Below are 27960 nucleotides of genomic sequence, written 5' to 3' on the forward strand. Positions count from 1 at the left end.
TAAGTATCTCAAAAGATATTTCTGGAAAAGTTTTCGCTTCAAAGTGGCTTAAATATACGAAATCATTATCAGAAATTTCATTCCTTCAATCATTACCTCACAAATACATATATTCACAAAAGTCATATAGAATTTTTAAGTCGATCTATCTATCTATCGAACTTGTTCAAAAATTTGACATATTATCATTATACAATATTGCGGCGTCGCGCGTGAAGTATAAAAAAAATGATATGGCGCCCGAATTTATGCTAATCTTTTCATTTATCTTCAGCAGCAATGGTTGTTGCCTGTGTATTTTGCTGTTGTTGTAACGGCAACAGTTGTTTGACGCAAATGTGTATGTTGACAATAGATATACATAAATATATACATTTGTAGGAATATATATAAGTATTTAAGAAGGAGTTTTTTTCAGTACAGTAATAGTTGCTCGTAAATCTGTGCGCAGACCTAATTATATTATATTATAAATCGGTGACAACATTAAACGAACAAAAGTCGGTTACAAAATCGGAAAATGCTAAATAAATTAGAAAATTATAAGAAAGAGGAAAATATTATAGCGTCAATGCTGTAGGTATATCTATTTAGTTTATATATAATATAATTTTAAGTAGTGTGGAGCATCATACCCCAGATCGGCTTCCCATAAATTCAAGATATTAAATTGTAACCATTTATGCTTAAGCAATAACCTTGACATCCAATATTTCTCCACACGAACACAATTTGGCCATTTTATGTAGACTTAAAAAATCTGTAAACTTCATTTAAAAATTATTATTTTTTTATATCCGTTTTTCTTATCCATTAACTCAATAAAAATATGCTTGGGAAATGACAAATGAAGTTTCCTATAAATTCTAATTTTCATCTGTTGGCAACACTTCCTCTCACAACAGCTGATAGCTGCCAGAAAAACAACAGAAAACCAAGTTTGTGCAAAATTACGCGCGCAACGCTTTAATAAATTCTCAAATTAGAACGCGAGCTAGGTATTTTATAGCTAATGGTTATTGCATACAAATTAAATGTAATTATTTAACAAAATGTCAACAACAAAACCGTGCAATCAACAAAATTGGAAGCATCCAGATGAGGTAGAAAGGTGCATTTTTAGTATTATACGAAATAATACATGTCGGTTGCCTCCACTCCATTTAGCTCATAAAATTGCATCGATTGAAGCAAAAGAAAAAGCAGCTGGCCGCACGCTTAAATCAAAACACAAATTTGCCAATTGTAGAGAAATGCGGACTCGATAAAGAGAGCTTGTTGGAGGCGAAAATAGCGCAAAAGCGAAAGAATCCCTTTGCAATGTAAGAAAATGTTTGTTTTTCACAAATCACATTTTAAATATTTATTTTATTTACGCATATTTAGAAAATCTGAGACGAAACGTACACGTACCGACGACACGCCGCTCATTGAAGATGACACGCTCCTTGCTTTTGTCAACACACCTCCGCCACAGAAAGATGCATTTGTGCGCGAAACACCCACACGTCCTCCACCAGCCAAGTTGACACTGCAACCATTCGATCCGAAATCATTTGCGGCTATGCTCCATGGCACTGCGATGGCCGAAGATGACGAAGCTGCTTTAGAGGAACAAAAATTTACTAAGCATTTACCAATGGATTGGAGCATCAAAACACGTGTACGCTTATTTTGTCGCAGTGAATTGCCAACAACTACGCTAAAAACAAGTCAATTGGCTAGCGGTTTGACTAGCTTCGTGCGATGCATTGATCCTCAGAATGCGCAGTGCGGTTTAGATATTTCTCCTGCCACACGTTTCAATCAGGCCAGTTACTATTGGCAACATCCTTATCTCCCTTGGATGACGTTATTTCCACGTAATACCAAAACTAATAACGGTATAGTGCTTGGCGAACGTGAACGCAAATCTTTAGCAGACGATTGGGATTACAGTTTTAGGGGATTATTTCAACTTTTGCGCGCACGTCAGTGTCCTTACTTTTATCTGTGCGCAAATACGTTTACAGTACTTTTTCGTGCAGCTGGCACTGGTGGCTGTGTGGAAACTCATGCTCTTATGTCGCCTAGCACACGCGGTGTGCGCAGCGCTTTACGCCAAGAGGGCATAGAATACTCAATGCCATTGAAAAAGGATAGCGCATTAAATAAGTCTGATGAAGGTAACTTCACAGAAGAGAGTAACAGCGTCGATGCAGCTACTGAAGGTATTCATACAATATTTTAATTTATTATGTTTTTACTAACAAACTGTACCAACAGGAAATATTGGCCGCCCCGCTGACACTTCCAACGAATTGCTAGCAGAGGAAGACGAGGAAGATACTGATAATTTTTTGGAAAATCTTGAAGTGAACGATAAGGATTTAAGAAGAATTCAAACCGAGCATGCGCGCAAGCTAAACGTGCAAGAAATGTCCGATGATTTCAGCGAAAACTCACTATTGCTTATAGAAGGTGTTGAATGTCAAGGATTTTTTAGTTTTCTGCTCAATGCCAAAAGTACAATTTCTAATGTGGGTAAACTGGCAGGCATTCCACCTACCCTATTAGCTCCGGTGGCATTCCCCAAAGCTACAATGCAGCAATTAGCAACACGCTCGAGTAAAGTGCGTATGGATGGTGTTGACTACAATAGTATTGAAGTGAAAGGTGTGATATTACCATCTTTCTTGCCATACGCCTGCAGTTTGCTAGGGGAAAGTAAAGACACATTTAGCGCAACGCTTGCCACTAACAATAATACGCTGGCGTTTAGTAAAGCAACTCAATGTTTACTGGAGAAGGCTGTAGCTGAAGCAGATGCACAACAACAACCGAAAGCAAGCGATGATGAAGCAGCTGGGCAGGTGTTTGGGCAAGAAAACTTATCAGACTGTGGTCTGATATCCAGTGTTGTAGAGTGCATGTGCCGTACGGGACATAATGCCGTCGCCCTTTTAGAACGTGTTTGTTACGATAAAGAATACGGCTACGCATGGAGTTGACAAGTATAAAATTGTTCCAAGAACTTAGAAATAAGATACTTTCCATAAAGCATATACTCATAGATAATGTGGCAACTAATAAAAACAAATTTTCAAAAAAATATTTTTAATAAAATCTACGCTTTAAAATTACAACTTAATGATCCACTATAATTAATTCATCTATGCTCCAATCCTCATATGAGTGATCTGGCAGGAATCGTCTTATGATAATTGGTATTTTTTTCTGCTTCAATTCTTTCATTGCGATCTGTAGCGGATCAGTTTCACCTTCCAATTCCACCATTATAGGTGCACACATAGCAATTTGTAGCGCACGCGTACCCAATACACGCGCGCGTTCGTATTTCGTCATGTATTTTGTGGTAATACGTTTTGACTTAGGTACACCACCCCCTGCACTTCCTTGCGCTATAATTTCTATATTATCGGCCTCCTCTTCCTGATTAATATCATCAATGTTGTCCTCCTCGTCAACATCATCGAATTCATCACCACCGACACTAAAAAAAAAACAAAAACAAATTAAATTAAAATTCTTAAAGGTCTAAGAGTGCTTGACCGAAACGTGGCTTCTTTTGGATGTCTCTAAAATTAATTTATTTTTGTGAAGTTTTTATACTTACTCATCATTATCATAATCTCCATCATCCATATTGTGAGTTAAGAGTAAATATTAAATTTAATAATAGTAAAGTACGTACGTATTTCAAAATTTCTCTACGGCGTGCACGAAAAACGACAAGCGATGTTTTGTTCTTGTTCTTGTACAAATAGCTGTCATTTTGCAGCTCTGTTCGATTTTGAGCGGAGGTTGCCACCGCCAATGTTGGGTACATTTATAGCAAATATGCGAATACTTTAACATAAATTCAACTCATGAATTTGTTTTCAAAGTAATTTTTGCAAAAGACATTTATATAGTTTAGTTTGCTTTTAATTTCCAATTTATAATATAAAATATTACCACTATAGATGGTATACAAAACATCTCCCTCAATAATGAAAATATTTGCTGTAAACAAAAAATTTATTACGATTCGTTTGAACCCATAAAATTGCCTCCATCACATGTAGTTGGCAACACATCGTGTAGTCAATTATAATTTCATTTTATTCGACATTGTTTTTGTTTAGTATTTTCTCGGTAGTGAAATTGAATTGTTATGTTCGTGGTTTCCGTTGCCTTATTAATTTTTATAAATTATCGCACTTATTATTGTTGTAAACGTTTTAATTAAACAAGCGGTTCCTGAAAAAAATTATACTTATGCTTTCATATACACAACTGTTTGGTTATACTTTTCAAAGTACCTGAAGTGTTAAAAAAGAGTAATTCAAATCGGGACTTTTGCTCAGTGAAAAAAGTGATTAAGCAACATAATTAGGTGTTAAAGTGGAAAGCACTTTTTACCGCATATTTGCATATGCTTGTAATTGAGAAAGTGCGTATTTTTACAGCAATTAATTAAGGGATATCTGCACAAAAGTACAAGTTCTTACCTCTAAATTCGGCATAGTATTTGACATATCGACTTTTCTTGAAGTTCTAAAATACTTCAATTTACTTGCCAATACACTACAATACAAAGATAAAGCAACAACACAAACAGGAAAAATACATATTTTTTTTAAAAGAAACCGGAACAAAGCATATGGTGGACACCCACTGTTCACTGGAGGCGGACACGTTGATGCCCAAAACACCAAAAAGCTATCAAGGTGAATAAAGTGACTTTATTTTATTATATCGCATAACATTTAAGAATACATATATACATATACATATGTGCTCCTTAATGCGCATATGCACTTGCGGTATTTAATATTTATATGTAGATGTATTAAACCGATAAAACGAGTTTTATAACAAAGTTCTCGTTGCTGCCAGTTATCAAAGTGCTAATGAATTGCAAAATTTGTGTGTCTGTTTGTAAGTCTATGCTTGTTGTACACATGTGTATGTGCTCATTTTATACAGCTCTGATCAAGCAAAGGGAGCATTTTGCTTTAATTTTACCTTAAATACTACAAAATAGTAAACGCTTTGTAAATGCATGTAAGTCTAGATATATTAACTTACGATTTAATTTAGTGGCAGATTTGGCCGTATTAATATTAATTTGGTTCTGCAATGAACCAATCTGAACAAACAAACCAAATATAAAAATGTTTGGGATTTCCAGTCATTGAGCAGTATACCTTAGTAAAAGCAGTACCTACTTCGGAAGCTTACTCAATGTTTTCTTACACAAACCGATCTATTATCTGATTTTCATATGCTATATCAAACGATTGCTGACTCTGTGTTAATATCCTTTGCATAACGGTGAAAAACATTCCTACAACTTTTCTGTATTTAATTTTCAATTCCACCTAAACTTGCCACATGCTTTTTCCATTTCCTTATCTGCTTTCGCTTTTGCTTTTTTCGAAATGAACTAATGTATGCTGATTATTTATACTGCAAATATAAATGTTTGTATATACTGTCCATACAACTGTAAAGCTGTACGCTTTACGTGGATTAACGAAGTCAAGGCATGCAGGCACGTAAATTGTTCGCTGTCATGTCTGTATGTATTACTTTTATTGTTCTTAATACTGCTTACGAATGCAGGACACAAACCAGAAATTAAACTGCATTGTGCAAAACAAAACACCATCATTAAATGTTTACAAAAAAAAATTCCATGACACTGAGTGACTAACTGACATGTGTGTAAATATGTGCAAACATATGTGTAGTATATGTGTATGTATGGCGATAAGGTAGCTAAATAGTATTCTGCGAGAACGTTAACTTGTGATATCACATAACCACAGTTGGGCACTTCGCTTTAACCTGAACTGCCAAATAGCAATGCGAAACAATGCAGTATTCTTTGTGTTATTATGAAAATATAATAGCATATGTACATATGTATGTGTATGTAAGTTGGGTATATTTCTACATATCAGTATCAATTAAGACTTTTGCAATGTTCAGGTGTAGCGCTGAACTACATGATTGAATACATGTTTACAACCTGATTGCCGGGTTGTATATTAGCACAGGTCATTTTACTTTTTTGCCGCATTAATTAAAAATGATAACTGCTTATTGGCAAGACCTTAGGATTTTAAACTAGAATACTTTTCATAGTATTTATGTAAATGAATTCAAATATAGCAAGTTTGATATTGAAATGAGAAACAGGAATGCAAAAACTGGCTTGTTATGGCAAATATTATAAATATTTTTTTTTTATTGTTTTATAAATAAATAACGTAAATAGTACATACTGGTGAATACTTTAGACGCTTGCCAAAAAATAATTATTCTTAAAATAAATAAATATAATGAAACTTTCAAGAAATGAAGTCCAACATCATTATTTAATTATTTCATAACCTTTGATTACTAAATTAAGGATATGTTGAGAATAAATTTTACTTTTTTTTTAAATTGATTTATTAAAAACAAGAAAACGTTAAGCTCAGTTGCACCGTTTTCCTTCTGGGTGTTACACTTCAAACTTAATATACAGTTCATTATAAGTACAGTAAACAAATACATATGTACATAGTGGAGACGCCTTGAAGAATCACATTTGATATAACGTTGAGAACTATTTTTCTCTCAAGCTGAGAAAAATGTTTCCGCTAAGTTAAAATACTCTTTGTGTTGAGAATTTGACACCAGTGGAAGTACTGCTGATGCACAATGGTAGAGGTTTGAGAAGAGACCGTTCCCACGACAGTCGGACATATGTACGTAACCCGGACGGTAGCCAGTTATAGACTGTCATCTGGGCAGAATTTTGCCGATAGAAACTTATTTGAGTGGAAAAGTATAAAATTTTTGTATAATATAAATAAAAAAAATGCAGCAGAGAATCGAATTTTGAACTCTTTTGTAGGAAAGGTTTAAAATGCATAATGTATTTGTCGTGGTAATATATACATTTCACATAACTATTCTGCGCAGTCGCTAATCGTTTGAACGTAGAATGTCGGGACTTTTATGGACATTTCATTATCTTATCATTAAAAAATTGCATTTGTGGAGATTAAAGACTAGAAAGAAACAAAGAACGTCCCAGGTAGATGTGTACTTACAAATACCTTGTAGTAAAATCAAATAGTTATAAACTACTTTTAAACTAGTACGAAGCCCCAGTCCAATCAGTTATTCTCTTGGACTGGCTTTGTTCGATGTAATGTAGGATGTTACCTAATTAATTGTCCAATTTTGGTCAAAAATATGCCACTCTCTTACTAGTTCGATACAAAACTGCTTAGGAAGAATTCTAATTTATTTCAAGATTATTTAACAATATTCGCGGTGGTAACTATATTTTCCTACAACAACATTCAAAAAATTGGTTGAAGCCTGAAGATTTCCAGACTAGTGAGATTTTGAACAGCATAATTGGTATAATTTATTTTCTTGCCTTTATCCTGCACATGCAGACAGTCAATTAGCAGGTGTTCTGAAAGTTCAAGCTCCTTGCCGCAGAACCAGCAATTTGCACAAGAAGCTTCTTCAGCTTACAGCGCCCAGTGTAAAATACACGTATGACAAATAGTCTGACTTTGTTCCTAAGGAGGTTTATTACATATTTAAACCTACTGAAGTTGTATTGGCAACTTGGCATGGCGCATGCCTGGGAGTTATTGCCAGTACCTCTCTCTGCTTACTCCTTCTTCCTTGCGAAGCAGCTCCTTTATAGTATGAGGGCCTCCCTTGTTAAAGGATGCTGCGGAGCGGGCGAGCTCATCAGCCAATTCATTCCCGCCTATACCTTTGTTACCGGGCACTCAGATAAGGTGCACTTGATTACGTTCCGATAGACTGTTCAGCTGTTATCTACACTCCTGTAGCGATTTGATCTTGTAGGTAGAGATTACTTTAAGTGCCGCTTGACTGTCGCTAAGTATGGTTTATCTTTACGAACCGACTTTTGGCAACGATTTTTGCTTGAAATATGCTCAGAAAACTTCCTTTGGGTATGGAGAGTTTGGTGGATGGTCCTGCGACTTCTGCACCAATCCTCTCCGACGTTTTCGAACCGTACTATCCCTTTTACCTTCTTAGTGAAGTTTACCCTTTTGGTAATGCTGTCCCTTGGGAGAAGAGCCAATGGTATTACACCACTTAAGTCCTTCCTACCTCTGCCAAACCTTCTTGTTATACGCATATAACACCCCATATAACCTATTGATTAAGATTGAGATAACGAGCCTTTACTCTTTGTACATTGAAATCTATACTATGTACATAAATACACACATACAAATATAGGTACATACACATGCATACTCATCAAGTTTTGGAATATACCATATGTACATATGTACATCATTTCATATACATACATATGTACCATAATTGCGTCGGTGCCCACATTGCATTTCTTTCTAAGGTTAGCGGCGTTACTTCGCAGACAACACGCTGTCACTTTCTTTTTGTTCAATGAACTTGTTCATTCGGCTTTCAAGCGTTTCAGCATTTCTTAATTTTTTAGGTTCGGTTTTGCATTAGCTTTTTACCAGAACTTTAAAAATTGCCTTGAAGTAAAAGTGCTGAGTTAATATGTAAAATAAATTAATTTTAATTAAAAAATGTGTTTCATAAATTATTTTGTTTGTACATAATTATATTAATATGAAAGGAAAACTTATAAAAAATGATATATAATATTCAGATTGTTCATGAAAATTTTGCATCCAAAGGACAGCTTTAGCTGAGAAATCGACAAAGAAGATATGTAGCATAATTAAAATAAATAATTTGTCAACTCATACGGCAGAATCAGCTGTTTTGAATAAGAAGAAGAAATCGTACAAAATCATTAAAATGTAAACAAGAAATTCATGAGAAAAACATAGAAAAGGTTATTTGGCGTTATGGATTAGAAAATATATTTATAAGAAGGCCTTTTTGGGGTAGTGTAATTATCACAATAGTCATTACGCAACAAAACTATTGAAATGTGTGGAACAACATTTTTTAATTGTCTTATTTTTTCTGTGTGGAATCAATAAAGCAACATTTTTATACTCTCGCAACAAAGTTGCTAAGGAGAGTATTATAGTTTTGTTCACATAATGGTTGTTTGTAAGTCCTAAAACTAAAAGAGTCAGATATAGGGTTATATGTATATACCAAAGTGATCAGGGTGACGAGTAGAGTTGAAATCCGGATGTCTGTCTGTCCGTCCGTCTGTCCGTCCGTCCCTCCGTGCAAGCTGTAACTTGAGTAAAAATTGAGGTATCATGATGAAACTTGGTACACGTATTTCTTGGCTCCATAAGAAGGTTAAGTTCGAAGATGGGCAAAATCGGCCCACTGCCACGTCCACAAAATGTCGAAAAACGAAATCCTATAAAGTGTCATAACTAAGCCATAAATAAAGGTATTAAAGTGAAATTAGGCACAAACAATCGCATTAGGGAGGGGCATATTTGGACTACAAAGTTTTTTGTACATATGTATCTCGGAAACTACTATAGCTATGTCAACCAAACTCTATAGAGTCGTTTACTTCAGCCATTTTCCATATACAGTTCAAAAATGGAAGAAATCGGATAATAACCACGCCCACCTCCAATACAAAGGTTATGTTGAAAATCACTAAAAGTGCGTTAACCGACTAACAAAAAACGTCAGAAACACTATATTTTACGGAAGAAATGGCAGAAGGAAGCTGCACCCAGGCTTTTTATGCACCAAAAACCATATCTCAGGAACTACTCGACCGATTTCAATGAAATCCGGTATATAATATTTTCTTTACACCCTGATGACGTGTACGAAATATGCGTGAAATCGGTTCACAACCACGCCTTCTTCCAATATAACGCTATTTTGAATTCCATCTGATGCCTTCTCTGTATAATATATAGTACCTTAGGAACCAATGATGATAGCGGAATCAAACTTTACACAAATACGGTATTTGAAAAATATGTAAATGACGGATAATGAAATCTCGATTATCACTTTATCATGCGAGAGTATAAAATGTTCGGTGACACCCGAACTTAGCACTTCCTTACTTGTTTTCAAAAATATTTTTAATTAAATGCTTCGAAACAAAAACTAACTTATCGCTTTATTTGATGACCCTAATAAATCTTTAAGCTATAAATAATATTTCAAGTGTATAAAATACTTTATTTTCAATTCAAACATATTTCTTATCAAATACAACAGGATTACGTTTATCAATTTTAATTTAATTACTATTTATTAATTAAAGGGAACAATCTTATCATTTTTTTCTGATTATAACTATACTTACATATACATATGTATGTGTATATGTACATATGTGTGAAGCACAAATGCCACAAGTGAAATCAAACTACTTTACATATAGTTCAACCACAAGTCCAACTAGTCCGACTACCTCCTTTCAGGCATACTTTTGATATTTTAATGCCCTGAGAGTTGCCAAATGCCAGTTAAATATTAGTTTCGTCACAGAAGTGATTTGAAGCTAATCTAATCGAAATGTCCCTGAGTGACTCTGATTTAGCTCATCTGTTTGTGAGTAGGGAAATCTATTACATTATCACAGCTGATTTAGACTCCACAAAGAGAAAAAATGGTATACAAATTTCCTGTCGGTACTGCATTCATATACATATAAAATTAAAAATATACATAACATATACATATAAAAATGTGCTTATTATTTTACACAAAATTAAAGTGCTTAATGTCACAAAACGGCACCATTAAACGACAAACGGCAATTTAGATTTGCAAACGCCTGATTGCGGACATGATGGCACGAAGCATTCTCGCCCGCTAATTTGTTGTTGTTATTCTTTCTATCTCCTAATTTGAAATATTATACTTTTACGAGCTGTGTATGTACGTGATTGAGTGCAATGGGCCAGACTCTATCGGTGGCAAAGGAATAAATGGCAACACTTTCGCGTATTTCGTTTTTGTTTTAATTAATTTCGCCAAAATTGTGTTGGTTTGTAAACAAAGCAGGCATTTATGCAAATTTCAGCAAACAGTAAATTTTCAAGCATTCAACATTGAATCATATGCACTAAGGCAGCCCATATTCGGACATCCCTTGTAGGCAGTTACTTTTTCTTTTAGACATACATAAGTACATATATTGAGACTCAATTTAATTATTTGTACATTTTAAAGATGAATGCACTAATCAATCTTACCTTTGGTGGTTTATCCTAGCTTAAGAAAAAAGGGAAGCTGCACAGTTCAAAAATAACTCGCAGACAAAGAGATAAGTGCCAAAAATCGGAAACTAATATTGCTAAATATAATTCTAAATAAATTAACAAAATACTTTACAAATAATAAGTTTTAGTTTAAATAATTATACTTTTCCTTATTTTTTCATTTCGATAGCTGACAATTTGGGCCTCATTTTTCACATTTGTCTAATAGAAAAGCTACTTATAACTGCTAACAAGGAGGCAATCTAAGTTAGGTCAGGTTCGATGCTGATCCAGGGATCGCACTTGGACTACTATATGCAGACGTTAAAAATATAACTGGTGTAGTCGATTCTATTAGTTCGCTAAACAAATTTGCTTAAGCGTTTAGTTTCTATTCCCAAGCGCTTGGTGAGATATCTGAATGTATGAGCTGCCAAGGTTCTAAGCCTTGATCTCACAAATGCGCGGCAAACAAGTAGTATACCATAAAATTTCTGCAGCTGAAATCCGATAAGATTTTTTAAACAGCTTTGATCTCTAGGCTAACTATCAGAGAACCTAACTAACGATCTCATTAAAAAAAAAATACTATAAGTACTATATTTCCAAAAAAAAAATCAATCAAAAAACAGAAAATCTTTACTCTTAAAAATATTTCACACGACGAGTTCGAATTTACAATCAAATTTTTAATATCTTATGATCTCAAAAGCCGATCTGAACAAATTATATAACAGAACAATTAGGGAAGGACTAAGTTCTGCCTGGATTAAAGCCGAAAAAATACCTCCAGGCACATAAGGCCCGTTTTCACTTGATTTTATCCATTTTAGTCATGATTGTTATTAGAAAAACACATGCTGTCACAATTTTATGAAGTATAAATTTAACCGGATGTACAAAATAATGAAAGGGAATTATTGATCCGATGCAACCCATGCATGACATAAAGGCGTTCTATTTTTAGAAAAGAGTACTCCTTCGAATTTATATAATATATCTCACAGATTGACCGATATTTTTGATAAAAAGTTTGCAATTGGAACTTTGATCTTACAAATAATACAACCAATGAAGAAATTAATTCTTATATTGTTTATTTTCATATCTAAAAATATACATAAACATTTTTGTGTATAATATTATTTATAAATATTGCTTGTTTATCGCAGTCTAACAAAGATAAAAGTTGCAATTAATTAATTTTAATGTTTTGGGTATCTGAGTGCCCACTTAAGAGAAACGTTATGTGTGCTCTAGTACCTTATTGTGTTTTTTGACTACTTGTATGTATACATATATACACATATGTATGTACATATACTGCCAAAAATATACATACATATGTACATGTAAAGCTACAAGTATTATCGGGGGAAGCAAAGTAACAACCCAAGGTTGCCTTTTATATTTTGTAATTAGAGAACAAAAACAAATTTTATTCATCGAAAATCGATTTATTGTTTTTTTTTTTAATATTTTCCATTAGAACCAATTTACTTTTGCATACTTTTGAACCAATTCTCGAGGCACTTTTACCACTCTGGTTAAGGTTGTCAGTTTGGAACGCATCAACCGTCTCTTTGAGTGTCGAAAAACGTTAACCTCCTAGTTTATCGTTTACCTGTGGGAATAAAAAGAAGTCATACGGTGCCAAGTCAGGACTATACTCATCAAATAGATGATTTGAGTGCTCAAAAATGCAGTTGATTCAGTCGATGTGTGTTTTCGATTTCTCATAATAAATTGAAATATACCGAGTTATTCTTATAGCAGTCGGAAAAATATATAACTAATATTATTCGAAATATTCAACTTATGTTTATGTACATACTTCTTCTATTCTAAAGTACCTCAAGTTTTCTTGTAACCTCAACAGACTATTAAAAATGTTAAAAACGACTATCATCCACTCTATTTTTGAAAAACGGAGGTGAGAGGAAGTAATTGGAAAGATTTTCACCAACTTACTGACAAAATATGTATACATATATAAATACTTTCCGACATATCTTTTATAAATTTGTAAGTAAAGTATAATTTTTTTGAACATTGTTTACATTAGACATTTTGAAAAATGCGAAAAACTCTGTTGATTTCTTTCCGTTTTGAACATTTGTATTGTATGTGTGGGATTTAAATGAAACGCGCAGCCGCAGTATTCGTCTTAACGATTGAACAGTTTATTGATAAGTAACAAAATGAAATCGGAAAACAATATATTGCATGTAATTATGCACGAATTCGAAATTGAACTTATGCATTGTCATTAGCAGGGTTGCTTTTTCAAGTAACATTTCAACAGTATGTTAATCCACGTAGGCCCTTTACATAGCATACCGACTCCTCAGAATCGGTGCTTGCTTTGAAGTTTTCGAAATGTTTCTCTAAATTTCATAACCAAAACCAAAATGTTTCTTAGAAATTCCTACACTTGCCCAAAGTTGTTTTTTCAGAGACACTGTTAAACCTCAACTAAATGAAATCTATAAATCAAGGCTGTAAAAGTCAAGTATCTGCATACAAATCGCTCTTACTTTCCAAGTAACGGTAGTTTTCAAAGAAGTTCAACAAGCAAATCTTTTCATTACCTTTAAAAGTTTAGACTCATGCAAGCTTGTCACGCACACTTTTGTGAGTCAGTGTACTTACGCTTGTGTTAGGCATTTAGATCGTACTAATTGAGCTAAGAATCAAAATATGAAAATTCTGAAAGCAAAACATGCGAGTATTTCTCAAATGTGTTTATTTAACAAATTCCTTTCTGATGGTGCAGAACGATAAGAAAAATAGAGGCGAAGCAGAATATTTACGCTTCATTTACGTATTGTAGCAAACTCAAATAACAAATCAACTGCGGTTTTTAACAACAAAACAAAGATTGCATTCATCTGAAATTCTCTTGGAATAATGGGAGGGTGCACAGTGTGTACATACATACATATATGTACATGTATGTGTGTGCTCTCACAGATGTGCAGTTCGATGATTATTATTTCATTTATACATACATATTTATTTGTTAACATTACGATGATTACACGTGTGTGCTTATACATATGTATATATGTACATACATACATGTATCTGTACACTATGTAACACATAAACAATATTTTGCATTATTAGCCAAGTAAAATAATCAGATATGTATGTATGTATGAATATAGCACTATAAAAGTCACATTCAAAGTGATCAACTTTAATATAGAAATCACTTAGCACTGCGTTGCTTTATTTACTGTTTACCCTACGTTGTTTACTTTATGGGGGTACAAGGTGAATTAGTGGCTCTTCCGCTCTGCTAATAGTTTAACGACTGAGTAAATACTATTAGAAAGGCAAAAACAAATTTGAGTTTTATGGAGACACATACATAAACATATGTATATAGAATATACATTAGTATAACTTAATAAGTAGCAGCAAATTAAAATTAGCTTAGAAAAAAATTTTAAAAACATGTTTTAATCAATAAATGACGATAAACATTTCATTAATATTGATATGTTACGTCACTTATTCATCTCTATGTATAAGTTTCAATATTTTAACAAGTAAGTTTGGATAAAATATTGTATATAAAATATTAGAACATATTTTATCGATTAATACCGATAAACATATCACTAATATCTATATTTTACCTCACTCACTCAACTCTATTTATGTTAAAACTGTTAATATTTGATTAACTACGCTTGTAATAAGTTTTATAAAAACATATTTTATCGATAACATTACATTAATATCGATATGTTACGTCACTTACGGGTCTAAATATTTCATGAACTTAGCTTGGTTAAAAAATATATTTTATCGATAAAAATTATAAACCAATATTTCGATAATTTTCACTTAACCTGATGTAACGAATATTAAAATCCTATTTTAAGCGAAAAATAATTCCCATAATATCAATAATATATCTAAATACCGACAAGCTGTATCACTTACTCGTCTCCTGTTAAACTAAGCTCATAAAAAACCGATAAAGCATAATATTCACAAATATCAATAAAAATTACTTCGAGACTTATTAGCGCATTTCTATGTAATTAATTAATATTTTAATTTTGGACAAAAAATCATATTTTATCGATATACACATATTATAACAGTAGAAATATCGATATAATTAATATCGGTAAGTACATCAACTTGCTTATATGGAGATAAAAAATGTAATATTTTATCAATTATGCGTGGATACAAAAATTTATTCATTTAAATGTGTATCCAAATACACATATGGTCAAAATAATAAGTACATTCCTTTAGGCTGCAGTCATGACTGAATTTTGAATGTTTGGTGAAGTACACGAACACTACTATGGGTTGATTTTATTAAATTCGGTATGGTAGTACTTTTTATATTGAAAAGAAAATGCTGAATTCACACTTTGTAGTGGGCGTGGCAATTGATTGTTGATGTTCGTTTTCTAAGTGGTCAAAATAATAAGTACACTGTTAATTATTTTCAGATTTTCATCAAATCGAGTGATTTATTTTAATGGTTTGCTCTTTAGGTTGTATAGTTCCAAGTTTAAGACTCATTAAATAAACTAAAAAAATGTATATGTATATGGATAGAAATTGCAGGGCGGAGGAAATGGACATCGTCTTAATCCTCATAAAAGAGGGCAAAAGTCTTAGGAATATCGCTAAAACATTAGGTCGTTCATTGTGTTTCGTGCGCAGAATGCCTTAAGGATGAAAAAGAATGTTGAAACTCGCGGTTGATTAAAAAAGACATAGGACAACCGTATCGTAGCTCTAGTAAAAAGGACCCCTTGGTATCTTCAAGGATAATATCAGCCGACATTGGTAGCATAATATCTTCCCTAATGACTCGACGAATACTAAATCGAGCTAATTTACCTACCCGGATAGCCAGAAGAATACCATTATTGCAAAAAAAAAATTACAGATAAGATTACAATTCGCGAAAAATCATGCAAATTGGTCCGGCCCAAGTGGTTAGAAAAAGTGGGCGCAATATCTTGTGGAACGACGAAACAAGAAATTAATTTGTTCGGAAATGATGCCTGAGGGAATGTTCGACGTCCGAAAAGCAAAGAATTGCATCCACAGTCTACAAAAAAGACCGTTAAACACGGTGGTGGCAACATAATGGTCTGGGCTGCTTTTCGTGGTATGGTGTAGGACCAATACATCGTATTTCAGGCACCATGAATAGGTTTCAATATAAAGATGTCTTGGAAAACACGATGCTGCCATATACTAAGGAAAGTATGCCACTAATATGGAAATTTCAGCAGGATAATGATCCTAATCATACTTCGACGTTGGTAAAAGATTGGTTCCAGGACAATGGTGTGAGTTCTCTTATATGACTATGTCAATCTCCCGCCTTGAATCCAATTGAAAACCTTTTGGGGGAGCTAAAGCAACAAGCAATCGTTCCAAAATAAGGATCAAATCAGAGAATTTTGTTGAAAAAACCTGCTATGAGATCACAATTGATACGTACCGCAAACTTATCTCCAGTATGCCAAAACGAATCTCAAAAGGAACTGAAAATAATGACAGATATACTAGATACTGATGAAAGAAGTAAATAAAAGTCAAATAAAAGACAGAAAACTCAAACTAATACATTTTTTCATTCACATATATCCGATGTACTTATTATTTTGTCCAGCCATTTTTTTAGTCTCTTTTTTATTTGCTAGAAATTTAAGTTTATATTTACACTATTATTACAAATATCTTTATTTTTATTATTTTAGTCATAAAAGAAAATTTATTAGTCATTGAATGCTACACGGGCGTATGTACTTATTATTTTGACCATATGTGTATATACTGAAAAAAATCAAACTTTATTTACTAATCTACACTCAGCGAAAAAAACCCACGCAGTCGAAAATTTTCTAATATTCCTATTTATAACTGTCACTATTTGCTCAAAATTCACTAGTTGTCTTATTTTTCGTTTCTGTTATGTGACTACATTAGTTTACCGTTATTTCTAAAACCGTTGGCCTCCGCACGTGTTTTTTTCAGTATTTGCGGAATTTTCGTTTGAGTAAGTTGTGAAAATAAGTGAAGTTGAACATGGTGTTGTCAATTGAAAATAAAGCAGAAATAGTGGCTTTATATAAAAATAAATTATCCAAACGTCAAATAGCTCGTGAAATGGGCATAAGTGATTGGAGCGTGCGCAATATAATTAAAAATTATACGAATTTTAATTCATTAGCTCGAAAAAAAGGCAGTGGACGTCCGAAAAAAGTAAAACCTCGTCACGAACGACAAATTAAACGGATGTGCATTAGTGATCGCTTTCAACATGCTGGAGCAATCAATGCAACATTTTACGAAACCACTGGTGTAAAAATAACTACACGTTCAATGCAAAATGTCCTTAATAATCTCGGATTACGAGCGCGACGTCCAGCCAAGAAGCCACTTCTCATTGCACGAATGAAGAAACAGCGACTAGAATGGGCAAAGTCCCACAAAACTTGGACTATATCAGATAGGGGAAATGTTATTTTTTCCGACGAATCCAAATTTAATTTATTTGGACCCGACGGAAATGCCACAGTGCGTCGTAGGGAAGGGGAGCGTTTTTTAGAAAGCTGTGTTTTGCCCACCGTAAAGCATTCACCCTATTTAATGGTGTGGGGGGCTATAACGAAGTTTGGTGTTGGGCAGCTTATTATTCTAAAAGGATCTGTGAATGCCGAAAAATACATTGGAATTTTGAGAGAAGGCGTTTTGCCAACAATTGAACAGCTGTCCGAACATACCCAAAAAGTGTATTTTCAGGATGATTCAGCCCCTTGCCATAGAGCCAAAACGGTAACTAAAGCATAAAAATATTGAAATTCATTATTCAATAATTTATTTCAAACATATACAGGTTACAAAACAAAAAGAGTTTTATGGAATTGAGTCTCTCACTTGGCCAGGAAACAGTCCAGATCTCAATCCAATTGAGAACTGCTGGCATTATATGGGCAAAAGGATAAAAGAAAAGCGTCCAAAAAGTCTAAAAGAAATGGAAAAAATTATTGAAGTTGTGTGGAATGAAGAAATTAACAAAAATTATCTTGAACGTTTGTTTGAATCCATGCCTAAACGAATAGCCGAGGTTATAAAGAGGAGGGGGGGTTCAACAAAATACTAAGAAAATTTTTGTACAAAAAATGTTATTTTGATTTGTTATGTATTCTATTGCTAAATAAAGATCATATAAAACATAAAATATCTTAATAACTTGTTTAAAAAACACATTATTGTCCATAACAAATTTTTCGTCTGGGGTATGTTATATGTGTGTATTTACATTTTTCATTAAAACAAGTTTTAAACTATAAGTTTTTCACATAAAAATGCTTGAAACATGAACTAAATAAAAGTGGTTGACTCCCCAAGAAAAATGTTTTACTTAGAATAACATGTATCTAAGTTTTGAGCTATTTGAAACCACTTTGTAAAGTGCGTGGGTTTTTTTTTCGCCGAGTGTATATAATTATAAAATTGTTCGAAAAAATGATTATCAGCACTTTCTCATTTCTAGGCAAAAGAAATTCAATACGATATCAACTACATAGTATGTCTGAAAATTGTACTTAATCGTTATCTATCGATAACATTAATAAATATCGATATCATTATAAAGTGCGTTAACTTTATTATATCGAGGTAAAAAAAATCAACATTTTATCAACTAAGCGTGGATGAAAAAGTAAAAGTACAAAATATTTAAACTTATTATCAGATTATTCTAATTTTCTACTATCCTTCGAAACACGTTGCAAACTTTTAAATGCCAGCCGTAATTCTATATTCAGTATCTAATTTAATGCGACAGTTCGGTGTCATATTGGGCTCGAGCTTCACACAAAGGAGATTGTACCGACCCAGAAAAATACTTTTGCTGATTCTGTTTACTCGCACAGTGTCAATGGCCCAGTCCGGTTACTCAAGAAAACCCAGAGAACAAAGGCGAGCGATATTTGCATGGTTGATATTTTCAAGATCAACTGGTTTCTAAGATTATTCTGCTTTAAGTTAAAATATTTAGGTATGTTTCAAGTGAAAAGGAGTGCAATAAGAAATATTGGAGTTACGTTCAGCTCAAAAAATGCCATTTTGATGTAAAATATAATCACGAAAGAAAAACGGTTTGCAAAAAAAGAAATAATAATAGTATCAAAATGTATGAAGGCACCCCCCTCATCTCCGATCGCTTTATCGCAGTTACGCCAGTCTGGGCAAGTCGTAAATGCCTTCGCGCATCGCTGTCGAAGGTGAACGGTTTGGACTTGAACTTGACAATAATGGTTGCTTCATCATCTTCGTACTTTGCATTTATGTATATCATCTATTAAGTCTTATACATACATGTGTATATAGTATATATGTATGTATATTTTTTTTGTTTGTGTTATGATTTGCATTTTCAAGACACTTATCGCTGCTTACAAAATGCGGAACTTTAAACTTTGCACTTTTTCTAAAGCTAAAGACAATTATTAGTCTCTGCTAGTACTCAACGGCGTCTTAATTAAATAATTATATAAACATATGTATGTAATAATATGCGCATACATACATATATACATATATACACATACATACTTATGTATAGTTAATAGTACTCAAGTGGAAGTCGTGTCGAATTTTGCCTTCGTTGCTTTGCGCTTTTTGCGTTTTTGCCGGCTCTCGCGTGCGCTTTGTAGGACGCAGCTTTGAAATTAATGACTCGCAACAATTGGTGTCAGTACTTCTCGGAATGTGCAGACTTGAGTTAACAAGTAATCAACGTGATTTCACCACCCACAAATTACTTTCGTGCCTAGTTATAATTACAAGCACACGATGTTGCAGCAACAAATGCTTCTACTATGAGACAAGTTTGAATTCTATATTGTAGGATATCACGTGTTATGTGAAAGAGTTACAAACATAACACGTGATATCCTACAAGCAATCTAAAGATTAGTTATTTATTCAATGATAATTTCTTTGATTTGAGACTAAATTGTAATATTTTGGAGTCGAATTGATAGACAAGAAAGCTTTTCTTAGCGGAAAATATAATACAAGTATCTTTTAAAATTTCTTCCAGGAACAGTATGAAACTTTCTTATGTTGTAATAACACACACTCGTATCCAATTTTTAGGTTCGTAGCTGCTATTACAACCTTCAGTTACACCGATTTTTTTTATAGATGCATATAGCATGTAATATGATTGAATAGAAATAATTGTTAAAAATGAATGGCGGTGTTTTCCACTATTACACACTGAACAGGATATATTCAGTTTGCCACGATGTTTGTTAATGTCATTGACCAACGTGACGGGCTAATTCGATTTATTCAGGTCTCTTTATCTGTCCGTCGGTATATATGTATGTAGGCGAACTAGTCCATTAGTTTTTGAGATATTGATCCGAAATTTAATACACGTCCTTTTCTCTCCAGTAAGCTGCCCATTTGCCGGAACCGTGGATATTTGATCATTATAGCATATAACTGCCACACAAACTGACTGATCCAAATCAAGTTTTTGTATGGAAAACGTGTTTATTTGCTAGATGTCTACACAAAATTTGGCCCGGATTATTGTCCAAAGCCAAGCTATAATCTTATAATCTCTGAATAAACTGTTTAGATTGGACCACCATAGCTTATATGTAGCTGCAATACAAACTGATCGATCAAAACCAAATTCTTGTGTGGAAAACTTTTTTATTTGTTAACGGTATTATAGCTTCGGTCAAACGTAAATCACGTTTTTATGTTTTTTTAATATTTAAGCTACCTCTGTCATTGAAATACAAGGTTGATGCAATAATTCTCACATACTGTCCAACAAATACATATCTCAAGTCTTTATCGTTGAACGTTCTTAGTGACCAAAAATTTGTCAAAGAACGAACTCCGCTTAGTTTTTTCTGACAGACTTTATTAAGCAGACGAAATTGGCATTGGTTAATCCTCCAACCAAAGCAATGCTGTCAATCAAATGCTTGCTTGAAATCATTTTAATACCGGTTTTTGCAATACTTTGACACTGAGGATTCATAAACTGTGGATTTAGATTCCGGGTACGCTCTTCCTGTAAGATTGTTAAAAATAATGCGGGAATTTTGGAAGTGATGTTTTCGAAATGTAAAAGATGCTTTATAAACTTTTCAAAAACCTCCACAAAAGACTTGTATACTCCAAAGCACAACCTGTTCGAACGACTAAGCCAAAATCTACATAATACAAGGTGCGTTCCGAAATAAACAGGACTTACAAAAAAAACAGAACAAATGGTTTTTTCGGCAAAATCAATTTATTCAAAATAGTCTCCATCTGTTTCAATACAGCTTTTTGCACGGTCCAAAAGCATGTCGAACGAGTGTTTTAGCTCGTTGGCCGGTATGACCGCTAGTATGCCGGTGCAAGCCTTCTGAATGGCCTCTACGTCTGCATAACGCTTTCCTTTCATGGGCAAATGCATTTTTACGAAAAATAAGAAGTCGCACGGTGCCATACCAGGTGAATACGGGGAGTGGTTAATGGTTAAAATGTGATATTTGGTCAAATAATAATCAAACCGTGCACACACCTCTCGTAAGCCCAAATGTTCGGTCAAAATGCGATAAATCGATGTTTTGGAGATGTTTATCCATTTCCATGAATATCAATGATGCTTTCGGCTGATTTTTGATTTCCGGCGATCACGGATTTTGATTGGCCCACATGTTGATCTTCATTTTTGTCCTCACGACCACTTTGAAAACGTTGAAACCACTCGTGCAATCATCGCCATAAACTTGTTTTATCAATTGAAATGTTTCGGTAAAAGTTTCACCAATTTTAAAACAAAATTTAATGTTGGCTCTTTGTCCGAAGCTCATTTTCGCACCGATAACACAAACATACTGACACTTAAAACGCAATAACTTCACTTCCAATCAATGAAATGTCATGAAATTCTCACTGGACAATCGATAAAGATAGCAGATTCTAACGCACCAGTCGACATACAGTGACGGACAATAAAATAGAATCAAAGGTGTTGCTTTGAAACAATGGCATAATTTTTTTGAAATTTTTCATCTATGTAATAACTTTTCTGCATAATAACAAAGGCACTAAAATGTAGTTTTAAAAGAGAGGAAAAGATAGCATTGTTGAGTTTTACAATTAACTGTAATTTAAAAAGTCTAAATAACGTGCCTCGTGCTTAGTGACAAAATAATAGAATCAAGAGCGAAATGAATTCATAAACAAAAAATATTGAATTCAAAAAGCGTAATAAGTAGTTATATTAACTTAATTAGATCTGTAGAATGAATAATTGTATCAATTATGAATTTATTTAAAAAAAATGAGTCGAGCAAAACATTGCTTAGAGGAGGAAAGATTGTGCGTCTAAAATTTGCAAGGAATGGATCACGCGTAAAGCAAACATATGAAATACATACATATGTCTCAAATATTTGTGTTTGATGCCTCAAAATTTCTGAAAAATATTGAAAAAATAGGCCGATCACAAATAAATGACTGCGCAAGTCGTTCAAAATATTGCATGATTGCCGATGTGCGTACCGTTTAAGGCCTCTGCAGCCATTCAATAAGAATTATATGCAAAAATTTCTTCAAGAACAGTAAGAAGACGACTTGTGGAGAAAAATTGCTTTGGCACATGGTCCCGAAAGGTGCCAATGCTGAGATAACGGCATAGATACAATTGTATTCAGTTTGCAAAACGACACATTATTTAGGGCGGAGCTGAAAATTAAGAAAAAATGATTCGACAGTTTATGGTCTCAATGAAAAATTAATATGATAGGAAATGATAGTTACGCGTGAGTCCGTCGTCCAAAAAACAAAGAAGTGTGCGTCCGCTACACGACTAGGTCCTTCAAACCCCGTGGGGGCAATATAATGGTTTAATATTGTTTCCCATATTGTGTTCCGGGGCCTATACAAGAAAACATTGACCGCCTTATATACGTTAAGGTTTTAGATAAGGTCATACTCCCAAATGCTGAATGGAATTAGCCTTGCATTTTGGCAATTCCAACAAGAAAGCGACCCGAAACATACTTCGGGTCTTGCAAAAAATGGTTTTCAGATCATGGTGCTTGCGTTATGGCTTGGCCAGAGTAATCAGCAGATCTGAATCTCATCAAGAACTAACGGAAAATTGTCTGGTATTCTGTTCCACAAAACACTTTCGGTAGCCTAATTAGGTCTATGCCTAGAAGATGTGCATCGGTATTATACGATTAAGAATACACTACAATGTACTACCAATTTTTCTATTAGTTCCCTTAAAAAAATATTTTTTTAATGTAAAAGATTTTGATTCTACTTTTTTGTCCATCGAATTTTTGAAATATATTCTTTGCCTTTGTTTTTGTAATATTTATGAATTGTTTTTTTCCAATATTTTTACAGCTACCAATAGCACTTGATGTAAAGTACATAATAAAAATATAACTTAGTTGAATTTAAATCAAATTCATAATTTTTTTGAGAAAGGAAAATTAGTACCATGAATGATTCTATTTTATTGTCCGTAACTATATACTTGTAGATGGCGCCACCAGGAGGCGCTAGATTCAAAAAATTTACTTTGGAACACACCTTGTATTGCTTGTCGTTAAGAATATTTGAGCGTAATTTGAAAACATACTGTGAGGAAGTCAATTAGTAAGACTAGTATGCTTTTGGAAGACAGCACGAATTAAATTTAGTGTGCATAAAGTTGTGTTCGATCAGAAAATTAGGCATCAATAATCTAAGTAAAAGCTTCGTTGATACCCTATCTCTTCAAAAAATGGCAGAAGAGCTTCCATGAACATACAATTTTAATTGTAGCTTAAAGAATTAAGTAAATGTGTGTCTCTTACTGACGACTTAAAACCGCTTCCACGATTCACGCTCAAAAAACTATTTGCGGACTATTTTATGGTGCGGTAACAACAATAGCCGACGATTTAGTCTAACTTGTTAGAACCGACGCAATAAAGCTAAAAAAATTTTTTTAGTTTACAAACGAACACAACAATCACAAATATTTTTTTAGAATATGCAAGTGTACATAAATACGAGTATATATTTTTTGTATTTGTAATACTTTACTAATTATGGAAGCATTAACCTCGCTTTGCGAATGTTAGCAAAACGAAAACAAGCTAATATTTTTAATTTGTTGTTTTTGCTGTTGTTTTTTCTTGCCACTTACTTCAATCGTTGGTGTGGAAAATACGGTTTTAATCGTTTCTCGGCATAATTTCCTTTCGTTATCCACCAATATTTGGTTCTTTTTCACAATTCGCTTTTACACAGTTTTTCTTTGCTTCATCTTGCGTACGAAAACCAGTTTGAAACGCCGCTAAAAACTTTTTCATTTCAGCTTTTGGCATGTCGAGTCGCGCTTAACTAATCAGTCCAACGCCAGCCACCGAGATGACGCAGAGCAGCACGGACTTCACGCAGTTCTCCGCTGCGCACAACAATGCAAATGCCGCAAGCCACAAAGAGAGGGAGGCAGCTGCCGCAGCGCCAACAGCGAGACCCATAGTCAGCAGCCAAAATTGTGATATTCTCCTAAACAACTTTCAAATCAAGAAGAAACGGTATCGCGTCTTGCTCAACTATGACCACATCGTTTGGGAGCGACTGCAGACGAAGCGCAACAGCGACGCGGACGCTGAGGGCAACTTCAAGCAAGGTGAGTTAATATTATTACAAAAAAAATTAATTCAAAGCGTTCTAAACACATTAATATTTTGTTTTTCTTATTGTTGTTGTTACTTAGGCTTAGTCTATGGCAAGAACACGAATGTGTTGCATATAAACGAGCTAATCAGAGTGAGCAAGGGTAACACCAAGTCGGCGGCATTGCATATTGCAGCGCCGCAGCCAATGGCTGAGTTCGATGCACACAGCGCAGGCGAACAAAAACAACAACACAGCAGTACGCCACCCACTGAACAGTATCTTGCCTTGTCATACGCCGCGCGCATCATCAACTCAGAGACAGACTGCAACTGCTGGGATGTGCACAAGCTGGTGCTCTATAACGCCGATGCGTATGTGGTGCGGCAATGGCACGCGCTGCTCAATAAAATGCTCGCGAATACGGCGCCAACGCGTCTGCGTGTGCGCCGCTTAATGGTCTTCATCAATCCGTATGGCGGACGTCAGCGTGGCTTGCAGGTCTATGAACGCCACTGTAAACCGCTGTTTCAATTGGCTGGAATCGACGCGTCCTGCATTATATCGCAGCGTTCGAATCAGATACGCGACATACTGTTGAGTCATGATTTGTCGCCGTTCGACGCGGTTTGCTGTGTTGGTGGCGACGGCACAGTGGCAGAGGTAATTAACGGGCTCATCTTTCGCGCGATATGCGATGCGGGCATGGATGCGCGCCAGCCGCTGTATGTGCCGAAGCCAACGCTGCCCGTGGCCATTATACCAGCGGGTAGTACGGATACGGTCGCGTACAGCCTGCACGGCACATCGGATGTGCGCACCGCGGCGATACATTTGATTTTGGGTCAGCGGCGCGGTGTGGACATTTGTAGCGTGCGCAATCGTGAAGGCGTCATACGCTTCTGTGCCAGTGTATTATCTTACGGCTATTTGGGCGATGTGGCGGCGAAGAGCGAGCGTTATCGTTGGCTGGGTACGAAGCGCTATGAGTTTGCCGGTGTTAAAACGTTCCTTACCAATAACGGCTACGAAGCAGAGCTGCGCATCTTACAGCCAATAGGCGGCAACAAATTGAATGCAGTTGCGGCTGCACACGAAGAAGGCGCGAGGTGTGAAAACGTGAGAACTACAGAGGATACGATTTGTTTTGCGAATTGTACACGCTGTGACGCGGCGTCCATTGCGCAGGCGGCGCTTGCAACGAAACGTGCTTTAATGCACAAAGGCATATTGGCGGGCGTTACTACGCCGACGTCCGTTGCAGGTGATGAGCTGCCCACATCTTCGAACGCTTCATTAAAGAGCTGTGAGGATAATAACGACGGCCAAAGCAATAAAACAAATTATTTGGAAGTGGCTGACACCGCTGCCGAGTTGCGCGGCGGAAAAATATTTGCTCCTAATAGCAATGAAACTATGGACTTTGATGATACGAAGAATATAAATTTGACAGACTGTGATAATGATAGTGAAATGATGGTCGACGCAGCAGATGGCGTGTGCGCGCCGGAAAGTAAAGTCGAAAGTGAGTGGAAAACAATAAATGGTGAATTTTTCATGATCAGTGGCGCGAATATTACCTGTGCCTGCACGCGGAGCCCTAAAGGTGTGGCGCCCTACAGTCATCTAGGCGATGGCTATCTAGACCTGGTACTAGTGCGAAAAACCTCGCTGCTCAACAATGTACGATTGCTCTTAAACTTGACGGACCGCAGTGGTGATATTGTGAGTACCCATTGTCTATACTTGTATACCTCTGTATACTAACTTTATTGTATGTATTTTTTTGTAGCGAAATTTGCCTTTCGTTGAAACCTATCGCACCAAAAAGTTCTGCTTCCGTTCGCCTAATGCGAATCTTGTGCAAGAGTACAGCATTAGTAGTTCCTGTCAGCCGATCGCTGAAACTGCGGATGGTTATGTTGACTATGATGATGACAACGGCTTGTCGCGTTGGAACTGTGACGGAGAGGTGGTTAATGATCAGGAATTAACTATGATGTACGTATTTTACAAAAAAAAATTTAAGCAAATATGTATGTATTTCATTACATTTACTTTCGGGAGGCCGAAATAAATCTTAAACATAATGTGTAATACTGTCGAGTTGACAGTCATTAGATATACATAAGTATATTCGAGTGCGGTTATTTCAAGATCTTAGCTTACAAGATGTAATATCGTGCAATACTTTTTTTTTGGTACTAGTCGGTGACTCTTATTTTTTGTATTTTTTTTTTTTTTTTACAATATTACAATATATGATTACTCATCTTTTTGGTTATAAAATTTAAAAAGACGTTTGCTTGACAGAAATTCGTGTCGAATGAGGAGGTTATTGCCGAAGAGAAGTCCTATTTTGCGGACTTCCATAAAGCCTATTTTACCAGCGGACAAAGAACATGGAGCATTGGTGGTTTATAGTGTGTCGATTTAGCATTTAGATTGAAAAATAAATCACGAGTTTTGCGAAATTATCAATTTTCTTTGTAGACACGGTTTCTATCGAACGTCCCACGTATTAAATTTGAAATATAAATATGTTATATTTTAAATACTGCGATTTTAAACATACAATTCTATGATTTTACTCAATGCTAATAATTTACTTGAAATTCTTCCAGTTCACATTGCCAATTAATCGACATCTTCATGCGTGGACCACACACATACAATAAACAGGTGAAGAGCGGTGGCAAATCCTTGCTGTGCTGCTGCTGTGGCTGCTGCCGAAGTGATGATTAACATAGCCATAATGCTTTGGAAGTTTTTTGACACGCGATCGAATGTAAATTATTACAAAAGTTGGTGGGTACAGCCATCGTTTGCTGTTTCATGTGGAAAACTCTGGCCAATTTGCGTAGACGTCTCCTAACTTAGAGCTGAAAGTGTTGCATGTGTAGATAGGTATGAAGAAAAGTGTATAACTAAATCGGAAACAATAAGCTTTAAGCACTAAAGATTTTTAATAAATATTTGCAATATGTAATTTGAAAAATTAAAATTGATAATCGATAGCCTTTCGTACATACATACATATATACATATATAAACATATATTTTAAAAAGTTAC

General features: G+C 34.8%; 3 protein-coding genes across 3 annotated transcripts; 2 read left to right on the forward strand and 1 right to left on the reverse strand.

Moving 5' to 3' along the window:
- Positions 1-907: 907 nt before the first annotated feature.
- Positions 908-3093, forward strand: LOC120774993 (protein downstream neighbor of son homolog). The gene is made up of 4 exons (XM_040104915.1): positions 908-1103; positions 1168-1322; positions 1387-2210; positions 2266-3093. Exons 1-4 carry the CDS (start codon positions 1053-1055, stop codon positions 2988-2990), a joined length of 1755 nt encoding a protein of 584 aa, XP_039960849.1. The 5' UTR covers positions 908-1052; the 3' UTR covers positions 2991-3093.
- On the reverse strand, positions 3078-3762 carry LOC120775005 (DNA-directed RNA polymerases I, II, and III subunit RPABC2). The gene is made up of 2 exons (XM_040104942.1): positions 3617-3762; positions 3078-3493 (listed from the first exon to the last, which is right to left on the reverse strand). Exons 1-2 carry the CDS (start codon positions 3643-3645, stop codon positions 3127-3129), a joined length of 396 nt encoding a protein of 131 aa, XP_039960876.1. The 5' UTR covers positions 3646-3762; the 3' UTR covers positions 3078-3126.
- A 364-nt stretch (positions 3763-4126) lies between these two features.
- On the forward strand, positions 4127-27920 carry LOC120774216 (ceramide kinase). The gene is made up of 5 exons (XM_040103675.1): positions 4127-4712; positions 24583-24900; positions 24988-26612; positions 26680-26888; positions 27512-27920. Exons 2-5 carry the CDS (start codon positions 24636-24638, stop codon positions 27630-27632), a joined length of 2220 nt encoding a protein of 739 aa, XP_039959609.1. The 5' UTR covers positions 4127-4712; positions 24583-24635; the 3' UTR covers positions 27633-27920.
- The last annotated feature ends 40 nt before the right edge of the window (positions 27921-27960 follow it).

Source organism: Bactrocera tryoni, chromosome 1 (genome assembly GCF_016617805.1).
Source record: "Bactrocera tryoni isolate S06 chromosome 1, CSIRO_BtryS06_freeze2, whole genome shotgun sequence".
Classification (NCBI taxonomy): Eukaryota; Metazoa; Arthropoda; class Insecta; order Diptera; family Tephritidae; genus Bactrocera; species Bactrocera tryoni.